This window comes from Bactrocera latifrons, unplaced genomic scaffold, assembly GCF_001853355.1.
Source record: "Bactrocera latifrons isolate USDA-ARS-PBARC rearing strain unplaced genomic scaffold, ASM185335v1 scaffold_78, whole genome shotgun sequence".
NCBI classification, from domain to species: Eukaryota; Metazoa; Arthropoda; class Insecta; order Diptera; family Tephritidae; genus Bactrocera; species Bactrocera latifrons.
Window position 1 is genome coordinate 803,188 of NW_017537467.1, and position 24,400 is coordinate 827,587.

Sequence of the window (24,400 nt, forward strand, 5' to 3'; positions counted from 1 at the left end):
TCGTCGTACCAGCTGTTCTTTTGCACTTTCCGAAAACCGATGGTTTCGGTTGCAGCTCTACGTAAGGAGTTTGAAATGCTGTCCCCCAATTCCCTTATACCGAGTTGTTTACGAGTGCTCTCAAAGAGCAGGAGTGCAAGCCGAGTAGAAAATCGTTCGGCTGTCTGTTGTGAATGCTGCTTCTCGACGTCGAACCTTCCTTGCGTTTGTTGGCGTGCGTTTTTTGCTGCATAGAGGCGGGTGTGAATTTGCGCACCTTGCGAAAAGAAAAAATTACTGGGGCGCTGTTGTTAACTCGGATAACCGTGTAAGCGGTTTCTACGCCAGTTAAATGATGAGGATGACGAGAAAAGCTGAAATCCGGTTGACTAAAAATTTAGATATATCGACGAAACTTGGTATGTGGTTCTTTAGTATTTTGGTACAAAGAATCGCAGTAGCAAGGGGCACCTTATATATATCATAAACCATTTGGTTGTTGTACCAAAATTGCTGAGTACGAATCTTATAAAAATTTCTACTCTAAATTTGACCTCCGAGAGGGTATGAGAGGGTTTTATAGGAGCACGAGGGAAAATTGGACGATTGGACTTTTTGGTGAAACCCCATATCTCGGGACCTGACTGAGAATTTGGTACGTCACATTTCTATCATATTTCTTTAATACAGTGCGAAAATGGGCGAAATCGGACTACAACTGCGCCTACTGCCCATATAACACAATTTAAAATTGCAATAGATTTTTTCACTTTCCAGTACACAAATCAGGAAGTAATTATATGGTATAACTATATAAAACTTTGGATATAGGAACCGAGTTGACTTTTAATCGAAAATATAAGTCAATGTGTAAGATAAATGATTGAAATTATAGGATAATTCGTCTCTGATAATGATATGTCTGTATATCAAAAATGGATTGAATCGAGTTAATACTTGCCTCCATATACCTAATATATAGATTTCAAACTTGCGGGTGACTTTGTTCTGCATATATTGGCCAATATATGAGTTATCTCAAATGAGACAACATATTTCACTGATAACTTTGTGTCTTTGTATTTAAATTAAATATCAGAAGTTTGGAACATCCTGCTGACTTTACTCTAGATGATTAGTTTTATAGTATGTGACTGCCTAATACAGTGGTAGACATTCGTATAAGCGCACACATATATTTTGGGTTTTTAATAAATAAAAGCTTTAATTGTTGCATTTAAATATTGAAAGTTATTCATTTTATTGTCTTAAATATTGTTAATTTAAAATTTTTATCAATTCAACAGTAATTAGTAAAAGCTTAACATAATTTTAAAGAAATCTGGATTTTTAAGGAGACATTCATTTAAGCGCACTCCACATCTTATGGAAAATAAAATATAACTCGATACTTTAACTTAATCTTAGTACTTGGTATGGCCACCCCGGTTTTCAATAACAGCAAAAATGCGACTTGGCATAGACGCAAAAAGATTTTTGAGCAAATCTCCGCTCAAATCAAGCCAACATTGCTCAATTGAAGTTTTAAGCTCATTGACGTTGTTGTACTGACGCCCATTGCCATAAACTTTCCCTGTCATTACGCCCCACAGATTTTCTATGGGGTTACAATCCGGACTGCATGCCGGCCAATCAAGTAAAGGCACTTCTTGGCTTTCCGACCACGCCTTTGTTTGCCGAGAAGCATGTATCGAGGCATTGTCCTGTTGGAATACATATTCGATTTCCGTTGCTTGCCTTACAAATGGAATGAGGTTTTGTTGGAGTAGATCTATGTAAGCTGCGGAGTTCATGCGGCATGTTATGAGTACCAGGTTAAGCCTAGAATCATAGCAAAATGCTCCCCAAACCATGACGCTCCCGCCTCCGAAATTTCGCCTCGATCGCACCACATTTTCTTTGGTTAGATCGTGTCAGTAACAACTGTAGCAATCTGGTCCGTCTAAATTGAATTTTTCCTCATCCGAAAAAATAACCCTCTGCCAGTACTTTTTCCAGGGCATGTATTTTTTGGCAAATCTTAACCGTTCTTGCTTGTGCTGTGTTGTTAAACGTGGCTTGTTCTTCAATTTCTTCCATTTAACGTTCRRGGAARTGTTGAGCACCCTGGCGATTTGACGAGGTGTTACGTCGATCTCTAATTTTGCTTTAATTTGGCTGTATTTTAGTTTATTTTTTGTTGTTTCATGGAGTATTTGCCCTTTTTGACGGAGTGTCAGTGTTTGGTTACCCTTTGTTGGCGGTTTTATTCCATACTTACTGCCTTTTTTTTTTTTAAATTACGGATTACGTTCTCAGACCTCCCTATTCTCCTTGTAATCGCACGATTTGAGTACTTTTCTTCCTTTAACAATTTAACTGACACCCGTTCTTCTTGCGTCAAATAAGATCCTTTAGGCATGATCTAAATTATCCATAAAATACATGTAAATACAAAATTTTACACTAAAAAGCCCATTTTACCTTTTATTTATTATCTACCGTTTAACGAAAAGCAAAAAAAAAATTTACGCTGCAGCTCCTGTTTTAAAAAATATGTATTTTTCTAACATGCGCTTCTACGAATGTCCGCGTTACTACTGCGATGTTTCTTTTATTGTGATTTGCCTACTTAWACAAGTACCGTTACATGCCGACTTACTGGCGCCAGTCATTGGTATACAATATAGCATTACAGTAATTGACATATCAAAATCTCTTTTTCGAAATAATCTGCTTTAAATATGCTTTTTCGAAAAATTTCATTGCGTGCTGTATGGTATTGGGAAAAATAAATAATTTATATAACGATTTTCGTTTTCTAATAAACCTGATATGTCTGTCTCTATAGGAGTTATATATGTATAAAATTGCTTCGATTTCGATATTTTGGTTGAGGTTTTACACCCTAAAGTAATTACTTTGTTTATTTATTGATACTTGCATGTTGCACCCGAACTTAGCATTTACTTACTTGTTTCTAATGATTTATTTTTTAATATTTTGAATTCGTTATTTCCCTTTATCCTGCTATGAAGGTGTTATTAAATCGCTATGTTTTATTTGGCATTAACTGACAAGGATATTTGATTTGTATCCTTTTAATAATACTTCTGTCTCACGTTGCGCACCAGTTACAACCTCATTATTTGTGAATAAAAAATATATGTACATTTTTGGACCTTTTATTAGGAGCTCGTTTCTTTATTTGATATGCATGGTTAACGATCTCACAGTGTCACTTAGTTAACTTCTTTCTTCGCAAAGAACTAAAAAGTTCAAAATAATGTTCAATAAAGATGAATTTGGTACATTATTTCGTATATATGTATGGAACACATCACACTATTGTGCGGATGGACTGTCATAGCAGTTTCCGTTGGAAGCTTCTGATTGGTTGACTATAATGCGTGGTTTGAGGTCGTCTGAAGTGGTTATTCAAGGGCGGGTATTAATTCTCGTTCGTTTGTTATTGCGTGGTGATTGCTGACTACCTCCTTGTTTCCTTTGAGGAAAATTATTGCTTTAATATCTGTAGGAACAAATTGAAATAGTTTCATTAGAAAAATGCCATTAAGTTACAGTAGTATCTCGATAGATCGGACACCCTTGATGTTGGGGGTCGTCCGGATTACAGGGGTGTCCGGATTATAGATATTTTTTTAATGGTTATTTGCGGGAAAGAAATTTGACACAATTAACATACATTTTTAATTCAAATTCAGTTATTATTAAAATTTTATGTAAACATGGATACTTTTAATTGTTATGCATTTGAATAAATATAATATATAATATCAATTTTGGTCTGTTTAGAGTTTTCTGAAAACATTTTATCTGCAGTTTCCTCTAAGCGTTTTAAAGTTAAAATGTCGCCGAAGCGTCAATTGGTTCTGCGCACTGAATCGCTTTGGAAAAAATACTTTTTGCTTCACTACTACTGATTTTATTTTCCACTTCAACTATGCTATAGTCAGAGTCAGAACCATTTTCCTCAATATTATCGTTTTCTAACACAGACTGCACAATTTCCCGATCAGAAAAATCGTATTCGAATTCATCTCTTTCAGTGGCCATTTATGGTTTGAGTATGAACTTGAGCGTCCAGATTTATTGAAGCGATGATGGCATGAATATAATTCACGTCTGAATTAGAGGCTGTAAGTTGAGCCAGAGGTATCAAATCTTCCTCCATCCATTCTTGGCGGTCACTACACAACAACTGGTTCCAACTACGTACAATATTCTGCTGTGATATACCTAATTTTGATCTAAAGGCTGTATGATTGCTGTGCAATTGGGTGGAAGAAAGACAATTCGAAAATTAGTGTCTATGTCATTATCTTCTGATCTTGGGTGGCATGGAGCATTGTCGATTAGTAAAATAGCTTTTAATGGCTTTTAAAAAATTTTTTTTACATCCGGTATAAAATATTTCCTGCACCATTCAGTAACTAAGAACGTTGACATCCAACCTTTTTTAGTTGCTTTATAAGTTACAGGCACATTGCAATTTTTAAATGATCGTGGATTAGTTGATTTGCTTATTACCAAAAAGGGGTAGCTTATGTGTGCCAGATGCATTGTAACAAATCATAAAAGTTCGCAATCCTTTGACATTTTTCGACCAGATGCAAATTTTTCTTGCGAGTGTGCCAATGTATTTGCAGGAATAACTTTCCAAAAGGCTGCCGATTCATCTGCATTATAAATCTGGTCATGGTCTAGGTCCATTTCTTCTATAATAGATTTTAATTTTTGCCTGAATGGTTCCACTGCAGAAACATCACTGCTTACTTTTTCACCACAAATTTTTAATTTCCTTATGCCATGTCGTGCTTTAAAATTTGAAATCCACCCCAAACTTACCCCAAACTCATTTTTTCCAGTTATTTGATTATAGAAATATTTTGCTTTGTGTTGAATCATTTCGGTTGATATAGGAATATTCTGGTTTCTCTGTTGAACAAACCAAGGCCTTCTCCATATCCGGTTGTTCTCCTAGTCTCATGGTCAGCCATTTTTCTGAGAAATACCACTAAGTTATTAAATTTGGAAACCAAAATTGGTTCCACTTAAACTAACCTGTTTTCTGCACACATTTGGACGCATCCTTTCTGATAGCATCACGTTTCTTTTCTATGTCAAATACAGTAGATTTTGTTACCCGAAATTGTTCTGCAACGTATGTATCTAATTGATTTTCCTTTATCAAGGCGATCTAATATTTCACATTTTTTCTGAATAGATAGGGTTTTATGAGCTCTTTTATTTATTTGTCTGCCGCTCATTTTAATAACAAAGAAATTGAATGCAAGTCCAGTCACTGTGCCACTTCACGAACTGTGAATAAACAAACGGTACACCGCCGTGTTTGGAATAAATACACCATAATAGGCAATATGTTCATTAAGTACGTATGTAGTACATATATACGCACATTTTTTCGTTCAAGTAAAGATATTCTTCGAATTGCTGCAGCAAAAACTCACAACGTAAAGTAAAAATCATAATACCAAAGCGAAAAGAGAAACAAAAGTCTGAATTTTTTGTAGCGTTCGGATTAAAGAGTAAAAAATATAAAACTATCCGGATAATAGAAATGTCCGGATTATAGAGATGTCCGGACTAAAGGGTGTCCGGTCTATCGAGATACTACTGTACATTGTTATATGTTAAGTTTCCTTCAAAATTCCATTCAAATTAAAAATATTGTTTTTTTTTGCGAGTAATTCTGTTATCGGATTATTTGAATTCTTTAATGTATTATTTTTCTTCTTGGGAAATCAGGAAGTTATTAAATGGAAGAAGGATTTTGTTTGTTCTTTATTGTTGACTGTTATATAAACTATCCCCAATTTTGGTAAGGATATTGTATTTAAGAAATGAGTTCTTTAGTATCATTGACGGTTCTGCATATTTCCATGCTGCCAATTCATTTTTTGATCCTGGTAATTGTTTTTTTCCCCGGTTGTTTGTATCACCTAAAACTAATCCAGATAGATATTTAATCAGAATGATGAGACCAGTTGGTTTCGGAATGACAGACAGACTGAGTCTGTTCAAGCGATAACTTGGATAAAAATTAAGATATCTTTTTTGGAAAGAGCACCTGTGGGGTAAAACTTTTGTAAAAATGGTCGTGACCCCGCCCTATAAGAGGTCAAATGTACATATCGCTTAAACCACTAAAGCTACAATAACTAACCTTCAGAGTGAAAATGGATGAAATCGGAATCCTAACACTTCCGATATAACGGTTTTGTTAAAAAATGCTAAAAGTTTACACCCGAAATGGTACAGTTTTATAAGAGTTGGTGTTAAATTGGAAAGATAGGCGTGGCACCGCCCTTATTTTGGTGAAAACCCATGTCTCGGGATCTACTAGACCAATTTTGCTCAAATTCGCCTATGGCATACCTGCCATCCCAAATCTAAAAATTGTAAAAATAGGACCAAAACTGTTGAAGTCCCTATAGATTGAATATGGAGCTCCCAGTGCATGTTACTAACTTTTTATGGGACATACTATGAGATATATTATTGCAATTCAGACAGAGTTGCTTACTGATTATATTAGGTTGTCAAAAAAAGTCTTAAGGTATTTTTATTGAATTTTCAATTGTTCATACAATTTTTTTTGATGACTCATGCCCAGCTCTTGACCGATGCTACGGCTGCTACTATGCCGGTCTCTTTCGACCTATTCCGCGATTTTTTCGCATCTTTCGACGACAGGCCTTCCGGAGCGTGGCGCATCTTCGACCACCTCTACACCAGAACGAAAACGTTGAAACCATCGTTGTGCAGTGGAAATGGAAACTGTATCGGATCCATAAACTACGCAAATTTTATTGGCGGCTTGTGATGTATTTTTGCCTTTATCGTAGTAGTACTGTATAATATGCCGTATTTTCTCTTTATTTTGCTCCATATTTGCGACGCTATAATTCACGATGCGATGCGACGAGAACTATGCGCTCTCAGCGCCAACTAGCGAAAATACCGCAAGACTTTTTTGACAACCATATGATGCCGGTATGACAAAATTGGGGTGAATCGGATTAATAATTCACTTAACCCTTACATAATAGAAAGATTTTCGAACTTCAGGTCGCTTTATACTGCATAAAAGCAAATATGAGAGTTACCTTTGTAAAATTGACAGAGCTAGTTTTTCTAATAACGGTGTACCTTTGTGCTTATGGTATGATATAATGAGAAAAATCTGGTAATCTCGCTCTAGACCTCATACAATAAACAAACCATATATACCGTAAGGTATAACCCAGGCTTTGATCCTTTAAGTTGTAATAGTATGAAATGTTCGGTTAAACCCGAACGTAGTCTTTCCTTACTTGTTTTATTTAATTATTCACGAAAACTTCAGCTTGTAATAACAGACGACAGCTTGTAGTTGCGGAGTGATTGCTAACTTGTATGTGCCTATGAATTGTTGGTGACGGAACCACCAAATTTTAATTTAATCTCTCCCTCTAGTGGGCGTATTTTATATAGAATACCATGTGAAATTTAAATTTAGCGAACGGAAAACGACATCAATAATATTAACATTGTATAATATTCCCCGCTAGGCTATTTTTTTATCTTTATACTAACACGAATTCGTTATTTAAATGTATAATCCAAGAGATTGTACTTGAGGTTTAATTTTGAAAATTGTACGATTATTTAATAATATTTGTCAATAAAAGAGTAAAGTATTTTACATTTGGCACCTTATTGAAATGATAGTTATTATAAAAGTATGTATAATATTTTCATTAATGAATTGTTTTGACTTTTAAAATTATTGAGACATAAACTGTCTTATGTTTTAAGTTAGATTACACTAAACACAGAGTGCTATATTTTTCTAAAAGTAGCTTAGGAGTTTACTCCGGACAAAACGTGACACATAATTTTTATCCATATAAATGAAATATAATAATTGAAATTATTTATTTATTTTTTGCATGCCTTGTATTTATATAAACAATTGCATAAAATCGCTTTAAGATATTTATTTAGTGCCTTCCCTTCAGTTGTAATTATTAAACATACATTATGTAAACGTAAGTATGTACTATATTAAAAAGTGTTAACCCTAAAAACGAAAAAAAAAATTAAATAAATAATTTAAAATAAATAAATTAAACATAAAGTTTACTAACTAGCAAACACATTTGATTTCGTACTAACAGTGGAGTAGCCAAAGACCTCAACCTACCGCTGAGTAGTACCCCGGCGGCCGATTCTAGTAAACTAATGCAATTGGCAAGCCCGTTATCGCGCACAATAGTGGTTAGTCCTTTGTCCAAATTGGCGAAAGGTATGCAAAATATTGGCTTGAATTTGGATCCTCGAAAAATTGCGTCAAAGGTTGGTGGCCTTGTCCGAAAATGTCAAAGCACCTTATAAATAATTTTCCGCCTTTTCTCCACAGACAGGTGTATTGTCACCAACATCAGCTGACTACACGCCGCCATCGGAACGACAAAATAGTCGCGYTCAATTGCAGGAGCTATGGGCGGAGCATCAATGCGCTACCAAGCTGATTGCATTGTAAAGGGAAATATTAAATAAAAGGGAATATTTTATAGTTCTTAAGTTATGTATATATATATATATATATATACATATAGTACAATATATAAACACATTTTGAACTGGACAAAGTGCGTTAGGGCAACACAATAATGACTTTGATGGGAGCATACCTTAAAAATTAACAATTGAGGAATTTTGCAGTATTGACTCCGCAACGCACTTGTACATTATATACATACTTATATAAATTTATATATTTTTTTGTAATGCATTGTAACTTGTTTTGTGATAACGCACTTTCGTCAGTTGCGTAAGTTTCATACAGGAGTTTCAAGTTATATAAACGTAATTATTTAATTTCAGTTTATTAGTTTTAATGCGTTTTTTAGTTATTATAATTTTAGTGTATACGTACATATATAGGTAATTGTGCATGCTACAGTTAAACTCGTTTATAAATATAATAATTGTTAAATAATGTTAATTTATATTATGCTATTCTCAGAAAGCACTTTAATTATTTTGTGATTAAAAAACCTATTTTTTATTAGCTCTCATTTTATTTAACAAAATACAGTATTTTTTATAAAACTAGCGGCATTTGAACACATTGCATTACGAGTATTGTTTCTTATATGATGTGAATTCTTTGTAATAAAAATATTATATTTATGTTTTAGGTGCATGGTTTGGTTCTTTTGTATTATGTTAAATTTGGAAAGATTTCTAGAGTATACAAAATTATGGGAGTTTTATCTTTGAGTATTTGGTGGTTGTTAGATAAAAAATTTTTGAATCAAACTTGCTTTTATTCAATATTTTACGTAATTAAGGTTTACTTACTATAATAATTTTTGCCTTGTACTATTATATTCTTGCAACTTCTAGCATATTTCATAAACGCTAAATTTATATGATTTTCTGCAATGTTTTATTTGATACTGTGCTAGGAGCAGTGCTAACACTTGCTATCCATATATAGTAAAACCGTTGATTTCGGTAAACCTTTAATATGTATTGCTTTATTTTTTTAACAACACATTTTTATCAAAGATTTTTTCGCCTACATGTCGCTAAATTCAAATTAATTAAACTTATTTTTAAATCAATTTGATTTAGTTTGCTATCTGTATTATTAAAATGCTTAAACACATTTACCAAACGAAAGTTGAATAACACTACAGCATTTGAAAAGATAAAGAGTGAAGAGTATTATGCTGAACCTGATTCGAAAAGAAACATAAAGTAAGATCGGGAAGGAAAAGGGTAGGTGGTTGAAATTTTAAACCTTTTTATTTCACGATTATCGGTAAAACTAATCAAACTAAAAAATTATATGACAAAGTTGTACTTTCAAAATTTGTGTAACAAATAAGAAAGTTTTTGGATTTATTTTTTTATCCTGTACAAAAATATGTTTTCGTTTACGAAATTTGGTAGGTAAAAGAAATTCCCAGACACAATGTATTTTCATTTATTTAAAGTACCATATTTATTCTTTCCCCTTTATTATTATTGTTTTATTATATTTGTAGATTTTTTAATTTTACAGGATATAGTATCACTTTGGCATAATGCGCTTCACTTTAAAAGTATTCGTAATTGATAAATTTCTTCTTTTTTTTACACGATTCAGTTCCTTTTTTACCTTTCTAATAAAAATTGGTAATTATTGCTCTTTAACTCTGGTAGTATAAAAATTATATAAATGACTTGAAATTTCTCAGAAAATACAATAAGAGAAGCCACTAAACTATTGGTACTCGTATAGAAATGGAGATAAATCGTATTTAATTCTAAAAAATTCAAGCACAACCATACCCTTCCTCTTCTAGACCTCATATCGCCGGAAAATTATTTATTTATTAATGGATAATTTTTAATTATCTACAATGGTCTTATTCCAAGTGCTGATTGAAGCATTTCAAAAATTATTTAAATATATATTAAATTAATGAAATTTTATTGCTAATAAAACCAATAACACACATGAAATTCGCATGTTGAACAAAGTAGCTGTTAGTTGTGTAGTTCATTTTGAGCCAAGCAATTATGAAACGGACACACTGTGCTTATGAAAATTAAAAAAAAAACAAAAATAAAACATCACAAAAGCAATTAATACTCACTTTTGCACAGTCGACTTGAAAGACTTGCATATACATACATACGCACTACATAAGTACATTTAAACAATAAGAGCAATTAGTTGAACCGAAACGACACAAATATATTTGCTGATATTTACACGAAAAAAATTAAAACAATTTTGCTGATATTTTATTGCTATATACATATATGTACATATACATGCATATATACACGGGTGAAAACTCGGGTTTTGTTGAAGTGGTGAAATTTGATGAAAAATTAATCAACGAATATTATACAAATAATTTAAAGCTATATACATATGTACATATATTTAAAATGCTTACTATAGAAATAACTTGCAAAATAGTCTTAAAATATTGGGAACTAGCGCCTATATAATCCACCGTTTAATGTGAATCTATTCGTAATAGAGATAATAAAGTTATTAACTCAAGCATTTTTATTGATAGTATGAGCCAAGAAGCCATCTAAGGGTAGGTTAAGGTGACGCTTGTAAGGATTCCAGAGATGTTTACCCATTTTATCATTGAAAAAACTGAGATGCTGATATCCCGGCTCGGAATGGTGACTTTTATTCTTCATAAAATTATTTTACCTGGTATATACAATGGGTATACAAAATGGTTCAGCCCATACTCTCATTTTTGATTTTCAGGTTCTGTTGTAATAGGAAAATTGATTTTAGTAATATCGTAAGTAATCATTAAAACAACAATTTTCACTCCCTTTCTCCTAAGTCAAAAGCAGAGAATGCGCAAATGTTAACTGCTCTAAAATGTAATTTATTATGATAGAACATCGAAAAAGCGCAAGTTCGAAAATGAAATTATATCAATACATGGGGAACTTACCGAACGTTTATGTATACCCTGCTGCCCTGTGACATACATACATATGTATGTATACATCAGTTAGGGATAATTAAAATAAAGAAAATAAAATTAATTGGCTTACTTCAAGAAAATGTAAGTAATGAGGCAAAGATAATGAAAGTCGAATTAAAATATCATTTAATAAAGAAGGTTTATAAAAATAATAAAATATCTGTGAAAGGATTTGAATTTAGGAAAAATATTTGATTTGACTTAAAGACATAATCTGTGATCAGCAAGCTGAATTTTTATTTCTTCGCATGTTTTTCGAAACGGTAAATTTTTTTCTGTAAGTTAATAGTACTGTTAATGACATGCTAAATTTCACGTCAAAATATTCATTAGTATTAAATGTTCGTTTGCACCCGAACTTAGCCCTTCCTTATTTGTTTATTTTATACTTATAGAACCTCGCAAGCCTTTAAAATTCTACAGACTATTTTTGCTACATTTGTGGTGGCGGTGTGAAATACAATAACAGATTTTACCAGCTATATATTTTTTGGATTTTCCATCGGTGAGACGAATACAAGTTGGCTGCCCAGAATCATGAAATCATTGCAACACGAGGATTATAGGAAAAATTACAAAAGCTTGAAACTATCCAGAGTTGAGAGAGAGATGCTTTTAACACTTTAGGATAAAATATTTCACATTTATCGAATTTTTTCGGATCCACAGGTAGAATTATTTCCTGAAACTTTTAGAAAAATAGTAAAACTCTTTGGCATCTTAATATATAGGCGCTAGGTTCACTCTGTGCGTATGCCTCATTGTATTCATGTCAAACAGGGTGACATGAATGAATAGCACTTGTCTTAATGGGTGTGTTCAATCAGAACATATAGATAGTCTGTGATCGAATTGAAAGGTGACTTTTGTCACTTTCATTTCCTTCAAGTCATCATAGCATCGAAAAACACGCAAAGAATAAATTAAAAATTCTGAGTAGTACGTATACAATATATAATATAACTTCTAAACTGACAGACACACAAGATTTGTTAGAAAAAAGAATTCCATTATCTATATATGTATGTACATATATAAAAGAGAGTTGTTGTCAGTTACACCATTTATAACTCAAGAATGGCTGAACCGATTTGGCTGAAAATTTAATTAAAATTTAAATTATCCTTCTATGTTGAAATTTAATACAACTCATAAATACAAAAATTGTATTTCACATCATAAGCATTTTTCAAAATTAATTTTTGGAAACATCATTTCAATATTTTATTACTTCAAAAAAAAAAAAAGAAGAAAACACAAAAAAAATAATTAAACCGCATATACGATACTATTTAAAACTTGAAATAACAAAACTCAGCTAAAAGTAATTTAACAGAGAGAAAAGGTAGGTAAAATTTTGAAATTGTCCGATTGATGTGATTGTATCGAACCTCTATGAGCTTATTGTACCGCTTATAGCCCTTAAGACAGCCATACTGCGACAAACACAATCAAATCTTTCAAGACGAAGCCATAATGCAACAAGGATTAGAAACATTGTGAGTGAAAGGACAGAAGAAGAAGCAGGAATTGCGCGTGAAGAGCGCCGCGTTAGTATGGCTCTACTTCGTACTTCTCAATCACACTAGCAAAGTGATGCAGCCCGTGAGACAGCTCGGTTAACATTGCGAAATCGTCGAGCAAACCGCAGAGCTCAACAGGTATGTATGTAGATATTGTACGACGCCCAAGACGAAGCACATCAAGTACAGATTTGAATCGAGCAGCGCTTCGATACGATTGCAGCACTGATTACGGCATGCATACTAGCGTTCGTATTGGGCCGATGGACGTTGTTTGCGAGTATTGTAGAGCATTGAAGTTTTCTAGGGAAACGATTGTGCTGCCTTAGTGGGAAAATAAAATTGCCATCACTAAATCCACCACCAGAGAAACTATATTCATTGCTTCGCGGCGAAACACCCGAATCACGAAATTTTTTAGCAAGCACTCAAAAGTACAATGGTTGTTTCCAAATGACGTCATTTGAGGCAGATATTATCGAAGAACAAGGATTTAATCCGACATTCAGGGTATTTATTCATTTACTATTCTTATTCCAAAAAAGGGATTATAAATAAGTAACTATACTATACATATTCCTGTTTGTTATATATGCAAATTCTAAAAAAGGAGAGTTTGCTTTTGATTTTGTAGATACAGGGACAGATTCACCATCGAATTGGATCATTACAACCTCTAGAGGATGCACAGCATTAGTTTTTACAAATATACTTCATGGGCACCATGTAGGAACAACTTGATCGACGTCAAGAGATAAATGCAGCAGTGAGAAGAGCAATTCTTCAAGATCTGCAATAGCTACTTCACAAACATCATGCGTTGGTCAGGCTGTTTAAGAGTGAATTGGAATGCATGCAAACCATGATTACAAAGTCATCATCAGAGCAGATAAACGACCATCTGGAACACAAAAACGCACTTTTAACGCTCCAACAATAGGTGAAGTTGCAATCCTGATTGTTGGTGAAAACTTGGAAACACGCAATATTGTGCTTACACGTCGCGATACTGGAAAACTAAACAAATATCTGAAACACATCGATCGTATGACACATTATAATACCCGCTGATGTTATGGCAAGATGAAGATGGATATTATTTCAACATCAAAATGAAAAATCCATTGATTAAATATAATAGATTTTTTAGAGAATATTGGACAAATTACTGGCAAAAGACTAAAATTAATTATCTTTGCATATTTGTAATTATGGTAAAAATTTGCTAATGATCAAATTGAAAGGTAAGTTTTTAAATTAAACATCGCGTGTTTTGCGAATCGGTAAATTTTTTTATATAACTTGGTAGTACTGTTAGTGACATCTACACCAAATTTCACGTCGAAATATTCGTTAGTATTTGAGATATGCGTCGTTGTGTGGGGCTCTAAAAGTTAATAATTTGATTTTTCCTATGCATGAATTCATTTAACAAAGCAGTTCGTTAATCCACCATCTCATACCGTATTGGTTATTCGTGATCATTTCGCCACATTTTCAACTAATATCGTGCTGCAACCACTGCATTCGCCTGATTTACCTTCGTGTAATTTCTGGCTATTCAGCAAATTTATATGACCACTCCGAGGACATCGTTTTGAATCAATTGAGGACATAAAAGCTGAATTGAAGAAGGCTGTGGGCCGCCACCAAGGATTTTTCAAAGTACCATGATGACTGGAAAATTCGTTGACATAAGTGTATTGCAGCGGCAGGGGATTACTTTAAAGGAGATGAAATGGACAAAATTCACCTTTCAATTTGATTACAGTAGACATAAAAAATAATAATTATGCTTTTTTAATTTAAGGTGAAGAAACTACAAGGAAGGTTAGCTCGATGAATTATTAAGCATATCGTTTGATGATTCGACAAAATGCTGACAACTATTTGTTGCGGTTTGGACGATTGTTACAGCAGTGCTGTGTTGACATGTACGTTAAAATTGAAACTGAGCGTTTAAATTTCATTCGGTTGAATCAAGGAAAACTGCGTTCGGATAATATTGGTGGATTAACTATTCAGCCAGCGACATATGTAGGTAGTCCACGTCATATGCATGAATATGCGCAAGATGCAATGACTTATGTACGTCATTACGGTCGGCCAGATCTTTATGTTAATTTTACATGTAATCCAAAATGGATAGAGATTGTTCAATTACTGCTTCCTGGACAAACATCAAGTGATCGACACGACATCACAGCACGTGTTTTTAGATAAAAAATCCGATCTTTGATTAACTTCATTGTTAAACAACGTATTTTTGGAGAAACTCGATGGCAAAAACGAGGCGTGCCCGCACGCACACATTCTTATTTGGTTATTGGAAAGAATTCAACCAGAAAAAATCGATGATGTCATACGTGCCGAGATTCCCGATCATGAAGCCGATCCACACCTGCATGATGTAACTACAAATATGATTCATGGACCATGTGGCCACATCAATCCTCAATCACCTAGCATGATCGACGGAAAGTGTTCCAAACGATATCCACGGAAATTAACGGTAGAGACTGTCACCGGAAACGATGGTTATCCACTACATCGGCGTCGATCACCCGATGATAACGGTCGAACTATCACAATAAAAGTGAAAGGAATGGATTTCGTTGTCGACAATAGTTGAATTGTTCCATATTCGCCAATTGTTCTGAAAACGTTTAAGTAACGATACATTGCCACGTCGAGTATTGCAATTCAGTAAAATCCATAAAATACATCTGTAAATATGTCAGGAAAGGCAGCGATAAAGCGGGTTTTTAGCATCCAAAGCTCAAACAGAAGCAATGAAATTGCGCGCTATTAAATTGGTCGGTATGTGAACTGTAATGAAGCGATTTGTGGTATATTCGGATTCCCTATTCATGAACGTCATCACACTGTTGTGCATTTGGAGAATGCTCAAAGAGAATATTTTACGAATTCCAATGTTGTTCAACGTGCACAAACACCTCCAGCCGCAACATTGACCAGTTCCTTTGAGATGGAATGCTTCATCGAAAAATTTTCAAAGACGCAAGCAAAGCGAAGAGGTTCTTGGTTATTCGGATCTGCGTTGTACCAATGCTCATGGGCGTATGTATACAGTTCATCCAAATAATGATGAATGCTTCTATTTGCGATTGTTGTTGGTAAATGTACGTGGGCCAACATCATTTGAGTCACTACAGACTGATAATGGTATAGTCTTCCCAACATATCGTGCTGCATGTGAAGAACTCAATTTATTAGAAACCGATACTCATTGGGAAACGACAATCGTTGAAGCAATTATGTCTGCATCTCTAAGTCAGATATGAACATTATTTGCTATCGTCATTTCGACATGCTTTCCATCGAACCCATCTAACCTATGACACAAATACAAGGATAGTATGTCACTGGACATTTTACCTCAAATTCGTGTCAGTTCAGGAAATCCAGATATTAAGATGAATGAGGAGATACATAATCGAGCTTTGATCATGATCGAAGGCGTACCTAATGTGTGGAATTAAACATTGAAACATATATGGAGATTTCCGACAAACCCTTCCAGTAATACCAAGATCAACTGTTGCAGACGAAATAAACGCTTGCCTCAAATATCGAATCTAAGGCGCTATGTGAAGAAACTTCAGCTGAGAACAAACATGAGAGTTGCATTGCTAAGCGATACATCTGCTGAAGAATTCTCTGAGCAATTACTGACTATCGGTAACGGAGATGATTTAAACTTAATAATTCAGAATTAGATTATTGGTACTTGTCGACGATTCTAGCGGTCTGTTACAATTGACTGTATAACAAATGATGATGTAGCTACTAACTATCCAGTTGAATTTTTAAACTCCTTGAATGTGCCAGGCTTACCACCGCACAATTTACAACTAAAGGTTGGCTCCGTAGTAATCATGCTTCGGAACATAAACTTTGCAACGGAATGAGTTTGGTAATAAGGAAATTGAAGTTCTCATTCCAACGATCCCGATGATTCCAACCGACATGCCGTTTGAGTTTAAACGACTTCAATTTCCGATACATCTTGCATTCGCCAAGACCATCAACAAATCCCAAGGCCAGTCCTTAAAAGCTTGTGAATCTAGAAAACTATTGTTTTTCCCATGGTCAATTATATGTGGCATGTTCACGGTTCGGGATACCATCTGCGTTATTTGTTCTTGCACCTGATAATAAAACGAAAAATGTTTCCTAAAAAAGGATTTGATAAAACTAAAAACCACCTTATTTGTGTCATCTAAGGCTAAACAAAGTTCGCCGGGTCCTCTAGTATGTAATATATGGAAGTTGGGGTAGTATCGACCAGATTTTATATATTTTTCACAATACCACATATTATTAACATGCCACTTACTAAAAACTAATCATATAAAGTTAAGTCTGCCGGATGTTCGAAAATCTTCAAATTAGGCAAACTTATTAGAGGGCGAAATTATTCAAAATTTTTTGCTCACTAGTGCCCCTGGCTACTGCAATCACCTATGCCAAATTAGAGTTTCAATTTAGTTCTTAGTAATGGCAAATGGACTAGTCCGCGTCAAGTTTGATCAGAAGTTATAATATTATTTCAATCGAAAGATGCAGATCCTCACAGTTGCTATAGAAAGGTAAATATCTTTCCGATAAGCTAACATGGTTCAAAGTGCCTTGTGAGAAGTGGATGTCGCCAGATTTCTTCCATTTTTATACTGTGTCAAGCTGATACAATGCCAAAATGCGACCGAAGTTCTGTACAAGTCTGCTAATCAGTTTTTAAATTAATCCCTCCATGTAAGTAGAATTTTTCTCTGAAGCGTTTAATATGGATTTTCTCACATTCTTCACAGTTATCGTATTTATAATATATAGTTTCAGTGTTAGTACTCTAGGAATTAAATTTATTTGAGAATAGGACCACCGCTACATATATTGCTTTTTTACAATCACACATATCCCTCTCAACAGTCCGTTCACTTTATGTCTTTACGGAAAAGTGAGTTTATGGGCGTAACAAAGTCTAACTGTATAACAAATTATTAAGTTTGTTACGTAATAATTATAATTATAATTATAAATACCATATCAAGCTCCTGGAATGCCTTTTCTTATTGCCACTTAAAAATCCATTTGTATAGATATTGTAGCCCTGGAAATAAAAATAGGGTAAATGACCAAATGTTGCAAGCTCGTAAATCTATCATAAATGCAAATATTGCCACAAGCAGACGTCTTCTTTTGACCGCAGTGCCTGCCAATAACTTTCCTACACCGATCGCAAAAACTATACAATAAAGCCAATGAGAGCAATAAGTGTCAGCGTCAAATGTTGCTACTTTGCTACTGTTGATTGCTTGTTTACATAAGTGATAAAAAATGCAACCACTCGCACACACTTTTCATATATGTATATACATACATATATTTAACAGTCATTTGCGCCTTATGCGCAAACTGAAGGACTGTGTGAGAATTCGCCATTAACTGTTTCTTGTATTGACGAGAATGCTGAAATCAAAAATCCATTAGCCCACACTGGTGGCCATAATTCGTTGCATGCGAATCTATGTTTCCGCTGCATGCAAAAGTTGTTGGACAGCGTTTATTCTGACGATTTCTTATTTTTTTTTTTATAAATTTGAACTTTTAGTTTGTAGAATACACAGGGTGGGTGAAGAAGCAGGGTCGAGTGTGTCACGCTGGTGATAACAAAATGGTTGAACACACGTGGCTGTTACTTGCGCGTATTTGGTGTACTCCCATACATATGTATGTGCAGGACACTCACCACAGGCTAATATCCTAGCAATTTTGCAGCTTCTGTTGCCATCAAATAACATCAAATAATTGTTTTGCCATCAACCGATGATCAATCTTTCGGCTGCCTGTCCTTCTGACATTTTGCGACGCTAATTTCGATTAAATCACACAAATATTTGCAAAACTTGCCAGAAATCGAGTTCGTTGCAATCGATTAGTACTGTGAGTGGCGAACTCCACACCTCGGGTACAAATTTGCATCTATATATGGGGATGATACAAATAAAACAAACCAATCGAATTTATAACTAAAAATGAAGCTATTTACAGAGAAAGAATATTCTTGCCCTACAAAAATCAAGTTATTGCATAGAATATTTAGTATTTGTTAAGTGTATTATAGCTTCGGTGCAACAGAAGTTAACATTTAATCTTGTTTTTCAATAGAAGTGCCATCACTTTTGAACCGTTTAGAATCGCGGTTTCTTGTATATCATACAGTTTTCTAATAAATAGAATCGATTTTGTCAATCAAAAAAAATTGTGTAATTTAAAGTTTTAAAATGTGTTGGCAGTGTTTTATCGAGAGCTTTCATAATTGGATAATTTTCTAAAACAACTTAAAAAAATATATTTAAAAATATAGAAAATAGTTTGTAAAAGAGATGGTGAAAAATATATTATATATTTTTGAGGCCGTTCGTTCTAACTTTGTTTGACTTTTGCAAAATTTCACATTTTCTATTAGATATTAATTAGATATTATTATATTAATAGCATACAGTAATAAAACCGTATTCTGAATACTCCAGTCATTCCTCAAAACAATTTGAACAGAACAGAAATATTGATTATAATGCCGATAGACAATCATTTTAGTGTTATATTATATTATATGTAAATTAGAAATTTTGAGAACTTTTTACTCTGTGCAAGTAGCAAAACTATATGACACCCATTTTTAGACTATTGGATTCACCGCTCATTTTCAACTATCCGGTTAACCGTTCTTTGTCGACTATTCCAATAGTGAGCGTTCAACTTCTACATTTTTACTGCGTACACATAGAAGTTTATAGAAACTTTGCAGTATATAGACGCTCAACCTATTTCAGACAATTCTCATTTATTCAAATACTCGCAGAAGAGCAACTATACAACAACAGAATATTCGAATAACCAATGTTCAGGTTATTCGAATACTTTTAAAAGCCCTAATATGAATTATACTCTCCAAATATGCTCATAGAAGTTTTAATTATATTTATTTTCACTCTCAATATACATAACTATGTACATTATTATTATGATTACAATCAGCTATAGTGTATTTTAAGCGAATTTAGGCACCGGAAATAACTCGTCCCAAATTTGAAATCGCTTTGTGAAAATTCCACCCTCCCCAATATTCAAGTCTTTCCCAATTACTAAGTAAGACTTTTTATCCTCTGTATAAGGGGGCCATTTGATATCTTTTAGATACTCATCGGTAGCATTATTCGGATTTCTAAAAATAAATACAATATATTTACAAATTGTTTCGAATCTACTCTTCTTTTTTGACAAATTTATTAAGAATTTAGAGGAGTTAGATGCAGTCACTGTCATCTTCGTTATTTAAACTATCAGATTCTTTTCTTTATTTGATATTTAAGTTTTGAGACTGATCCGATTTTTGTGAATTTTGATAATATCTTACCCGTTTTTGGCGAATTCCGCCCACATGCGAGTTAAATTTTCAATAACTATATTTTCGGGATCTGTTTTCTTGAAGAGCGGTGTCATAACGGGTACATGCAAGAGGTATAATAATTCATCATGATGTACGGCGCCTTTAATATAAGTATATTTATTAAATAGAGATCTACGGATATTATATCAAAGATTAGTTCGAAGCAACTTACCATAAACCTCGTTATTTAAAGTAAAATGACTGTAGCGACCCTTATAAGTAAAGAGGTATGTGTAGACGGTCGTCAGGCGAGAGATAAGATCCAAAAATCGGTGATATTCGAAGCCAATAATGCCGTCAGAGTAGAGTTTCCCGAAAGAGTCTAAAGTGTTCGGCAACTCCAGGGTTTCATTCGCCAAATATTTAGATCGCATTGTCGTGCTTATACTCCTGGAACGTAAGGTATCTCGTTCATACATTAGTACAATGGGTGCATACTTTTCAAACTCCTCATTCAACCATCTTCTCGTGGTTTCATTTTTTTGTATATCTATGTGTTACGCAATAGTAAGTGATGAATGTTTTGTTTAAATATTTTTCAATATTGCTTACAATAGGCTCCGCCGACAAACTCATGCTCCGTTATGCCAATTATAATTGGTACTCTCTGGAAATTAGAACTTTGTATAGTTTTATAAGGGTTCTCGAGTAAGAAGCGTTCTTGCCCGAAATCTTCCTCAATCACTGGCAACCAGTTCAAGACAGGATTCCAATTGAAATCAAACATTTGAGCCGAGGTACTAACAAAATCCATCATTGGTTTCTAATTAGGTAAACAAAAAACAATGCATTGATAATTTACGCATTAATGGTTGCTAGCCCATCCAGCAAGATACAAATGTACAAGATACAAATGTACAGTATTAGCACAATTCTTACATAGTATTTATTTAAGTTTACCTTTTTTAGACATTTTACCAAGTCGGATGAAGGCTCTTTCGGGCAATTCAACAATTCCGCTTGTCTATCACTCAATCTTTTCTGTCGTGTTTCGTAGTTGAATTGTCCCAATGGCGATGCACTCATCATAATGCCGCGGTGGAATAATCCTTTTGACATGGGGGACATCAAATGTAAACCAATACTGAAACTACCGGCGCTATAGCCGAAAAGTGTTACTGAATTTGGATCCCCACCGAAGTTACTAATATGACTCTGAATCCAACGTAGTGCTGTAACTTGGTCTTTCAAACCAGCATTGCCGGGGGCTTCAGCACTGCCCAATGCCAAGAATCCTAATGTCCCTAAGCGATAGTTTAGAGTTACCAATACAACATCGCGATCCATGAAATTCTCTGGACCAGCAAAGTTTTTACTCTGCGCTGATACACTATAAAATCCTCCTGGGTGCAAATATACCACAACCGGTTTCTTGGCGTATAAATCTTTAGTATAAATATTCAAGCGTAGACAATCCTCCGACAAATCGGTTATATGTTCCGAGACTTGTGGACACATGGGACCATCCTCAGTCGCATCGAAAACTGTTGGCTTCCAAGCCGGGTATGGTTTAGGATTCTGAAAGCGTAATTCTCCTACAGGTGATTGCGCATAGCGAATACCTCGGAAGGCATAGAAGTCTGTTCCCAAACGGGATTTAAGCGTTGTACCCAGTATTTTGCCCAATGAAGTGTTCACTTGAATTGCAAAAGCGCAATTTAAGGATGCTGCAACGAAAGCAATGCCTATGATATTGCTAATCTGTATTTTCATTTCGATCACTTAATGTGTAACCACGACTTTCAACTGAACAATGTAGAGCGCGACTTGTCTTATTTATTTCCCAGTATGTGACATTACGAGTGACTGCGATTGCGATTGCGGGAACTGTACATACCTATATACATCATGTTTTGTGGGAAGCGATGTAAGAAAACCCCCTCTTGATACTTACATTTTAAGGTAAATAGTATGTACATATGTATGCTTATTGCATTTTCCATTTAAAAGGTGCATAACATAATTATTGCATTTTTCTACTGAACTTAATTAAACAACTATTATTTTATTTAATGGATTGTGAATTGAGATTATTATTAGCTCTTGCTCTTATTTAATTATCTGAGTATTTTCGAGCTGGTGATAAATTTTTACATTTTTCATATAACTGTTCCTAAAATTTATTTCTCGTTTGGAAGTGCTTAGAAATATGTTTATTGTCTAACTCATATAGTATTATATTTTTAAGTTAATGCAAATGGAAATGGTGCACGCTGATAAAGATCAATTTAATAAAATATGCTTTCTAAAATAGTGTTAGTTAAGAAAATACAGAATGGGTAGGCCAGTACTACTTGCTAATGAGACAGGTCTGTTTTAGCTTTGAACTAACTCGATTTCCTGCAGGGTAAGCATACAACGTACTACATTCTGCATCCATATATTTCGAGTAGGCAAGATTGCATGTATGTACAGGGTTTGTCTGGAAAGTAATAGGACTGATTTTCTTCCGCCGCGACTGTACTTCGGAGAGTGCGCGCACCGACTGTATTTCTGTGAGTAGTTCAAGCTGAAAATCCAGGGTTCGTTAGAGCAGAGGTACGTAATTATTAGGTTGTCAAAAAAGTCTTACAGTATTTTTATTGAATTTTCAATTGTTCATAAAAATTTTTTTGATGATTCATGCCCAGCTCTTGACCGATGCTACGGCTGCTACTATGCCGGTCTCTTTCGAACAATTCAGCGATTTTTTCGCATTTTTCGACGACAGGCCTTCCGGAGCGTGGCGCATCTTCGACCACCTCTACACCAGAACGAAAAAGTTGAAACCATCGTTGTGCGGTGGAAATGGAAACTGTATCGGGTCCATAAAATGCTCAAATTTTATTGGCGGCTTGAGATGCATTTTTGCCTTTATCGTAGTAGTACTGTAAAATATGCCGTATTTTCTCTTAATAGAAACGACAATCAATCAAACACGTGAAATGAACTTTCCAAAAAGGTATAGCATGACCCGATGCGACGAATAAAACTAGAATTACGCTCTCAGCGCCAACTAGCGAAAATACCGCAAGACTTTTTTTGACAACCTAATATATTCTGTGTGAAACTCGGTAAATCTGCGACAGACGTTTGATACGATTAAGTAGGCTAACCTAGATGTTGCTTTAGCAAGAAGTGGTGTGTTTCGGTGACATCAGGCCTTTTTGGAGGGTCAGAAAAAGGTCGGTGATGAATGAGTAAATCCAAAGTTAAAACGAAACTCATTGTCTTTTTTGACATCAAGACATCATCCACCATGAATTCTTCCTTGACAAAAAATCAACGAAAAGTTTTATGTGGAAGTCCTCAAGAGACTAAAACGAAGGGTCAATCGGGTCCGAGAAAGCATCGCGGTCGATTGGAAGTTGCACCACGACAACACCCCAGCTCACACCGCCTTTTYACCAAACAGCTACCTAACCAAGGTCGGCATAACAAACCTTCTGCAGACGCCCTACAAACGTATTGTAATGATTGGTTCAATAAATTTTTTTAAATGGCCTCAGTCTTATTACTTTCCAGACAAACCCTGTATATAAGTAAACAGTCGCAGCCCCGATAGAATACAAATGCAAATTCAATGTTCGTATTTAACTGAACCGAATTTGTTAAGTGAGTTCGTTGTATTATAACGCTTTTATCAGCTCCAACTATATGTATGTATGTATATTCGAAGTAAATCTTGGCTTGCTACATACTCGTATATTACGTGGCGTAATCGGACCACTGGCACGGAAACTCATATCGTACCGTAACTAAGCACTAGCTATTTTTATGATAAACTGTGAACAAAATAGGTGAAATCGGACAAAAACCAGGTCTAGTTCCCATATAACATTATTTTAACCCATAGTCGTCCGACGGTACTCTTCAGTACTATCTACATATGTTTT

The 24,400-nt window shown here is 34.5% G+C and overlaps 2 protein-coding genes and 1 long non-coding RNA gene across 4 annotated transcripts in view; 2 read left to right on the top strand and 1 right to left on the bottom strand.

Moving 5' to 3' along the window:
- LOC108976566 (phosphatidylinositide phosphatase SAC2) overlaps window positions 1-8,956 on the top strand; it is a 19,112-nt gene extending 10,156 nt beyond the window's left edge. For both annotated transcript variants that reach the window (XM_018945766.1, XM_018945764.1), the window contains 2 exons: window positions 8,184-8,361; window positions 8,426-8,956. In XM_018945766.1, coding sequence (XP_018801311.1) covers window positions 8,184-8,361; window positions 8,426-8,548 — 301 coding nt within the window. In that variant the 3' untranslated portion in view covers window positions 8,549-8,956. The remainder of the gene's footprint in view (window positions 1-8,183; window positions 8,362-8,425) is intronic.
- A 3,836-nt stretch (window positions 8,957-12,792) lies between these two features.
- LOC108976560 lies at window positions 12,793-14,035 on the top strand. Its single transcript, XR_001993960.1, has 4 exons — window positions 12,793-12,873; window positions 12,948-13,189; window positions 13,359-13,561; window positions 13,686-14,035. It is a non-coding gene; the product is annotated as an uncharacterized LOC108976560 (long non-coding RNA).
- A 5,996-nt stretch (window positions 14,036-20,031) lies between these two features.
- On the bottom strand, window positions 20,032-22,271 carry LOC108976552 (venom carboxylesterase-6). The gene is made up of 5 exons (XM_018945747.1): window positions 21,426-22,271; window positions 21,078-21,288; window positions 20,698-21,015; window positions 20,493-20,625; window positions 20,032-20,300 (listed from the first exon to the last, which is right to left on the bottom strand). The coding sequence occupies exons 1-5, from the start codon at window positions 22,236-22,238 to the stop codon at window positions 20,126-20,128; spliced, it is 1,650 nt and encodes a 549-aa protein (XP_018801292.1). The 5' UTR covers window positions 22,239-22,271; the 3' UTR covers window positions 20,032-20,125.
- Window positions 22,272-24,400: the final 2,129 nt, after the last annotated feature.

Excerpts from the sequence above, each read along its gene's own strand:
- LOC108976552 (XM_018945747.1), bottom strand. The coding sequence starts at position 22,238 with ATGAAAATACAGATTAGCAATATCATAGGCATTGCTTTCGTTGCAGCA. Across the intron at positions 21,016-21,077 it reads GTTTGTCGGCGGAGCCTATT|ATATACAAAAAAATGAAACC; the intron begins GTAAGCAATATT and ends CGTAACACATAG. Across the intron at positions 20,626-20,697 it reads TTTAAATAACGAGGTTTATG|GCGCCGTACATCATGATGAA; the intron begins GTAAGTTGCTTC and ends CTTATATTAAAG.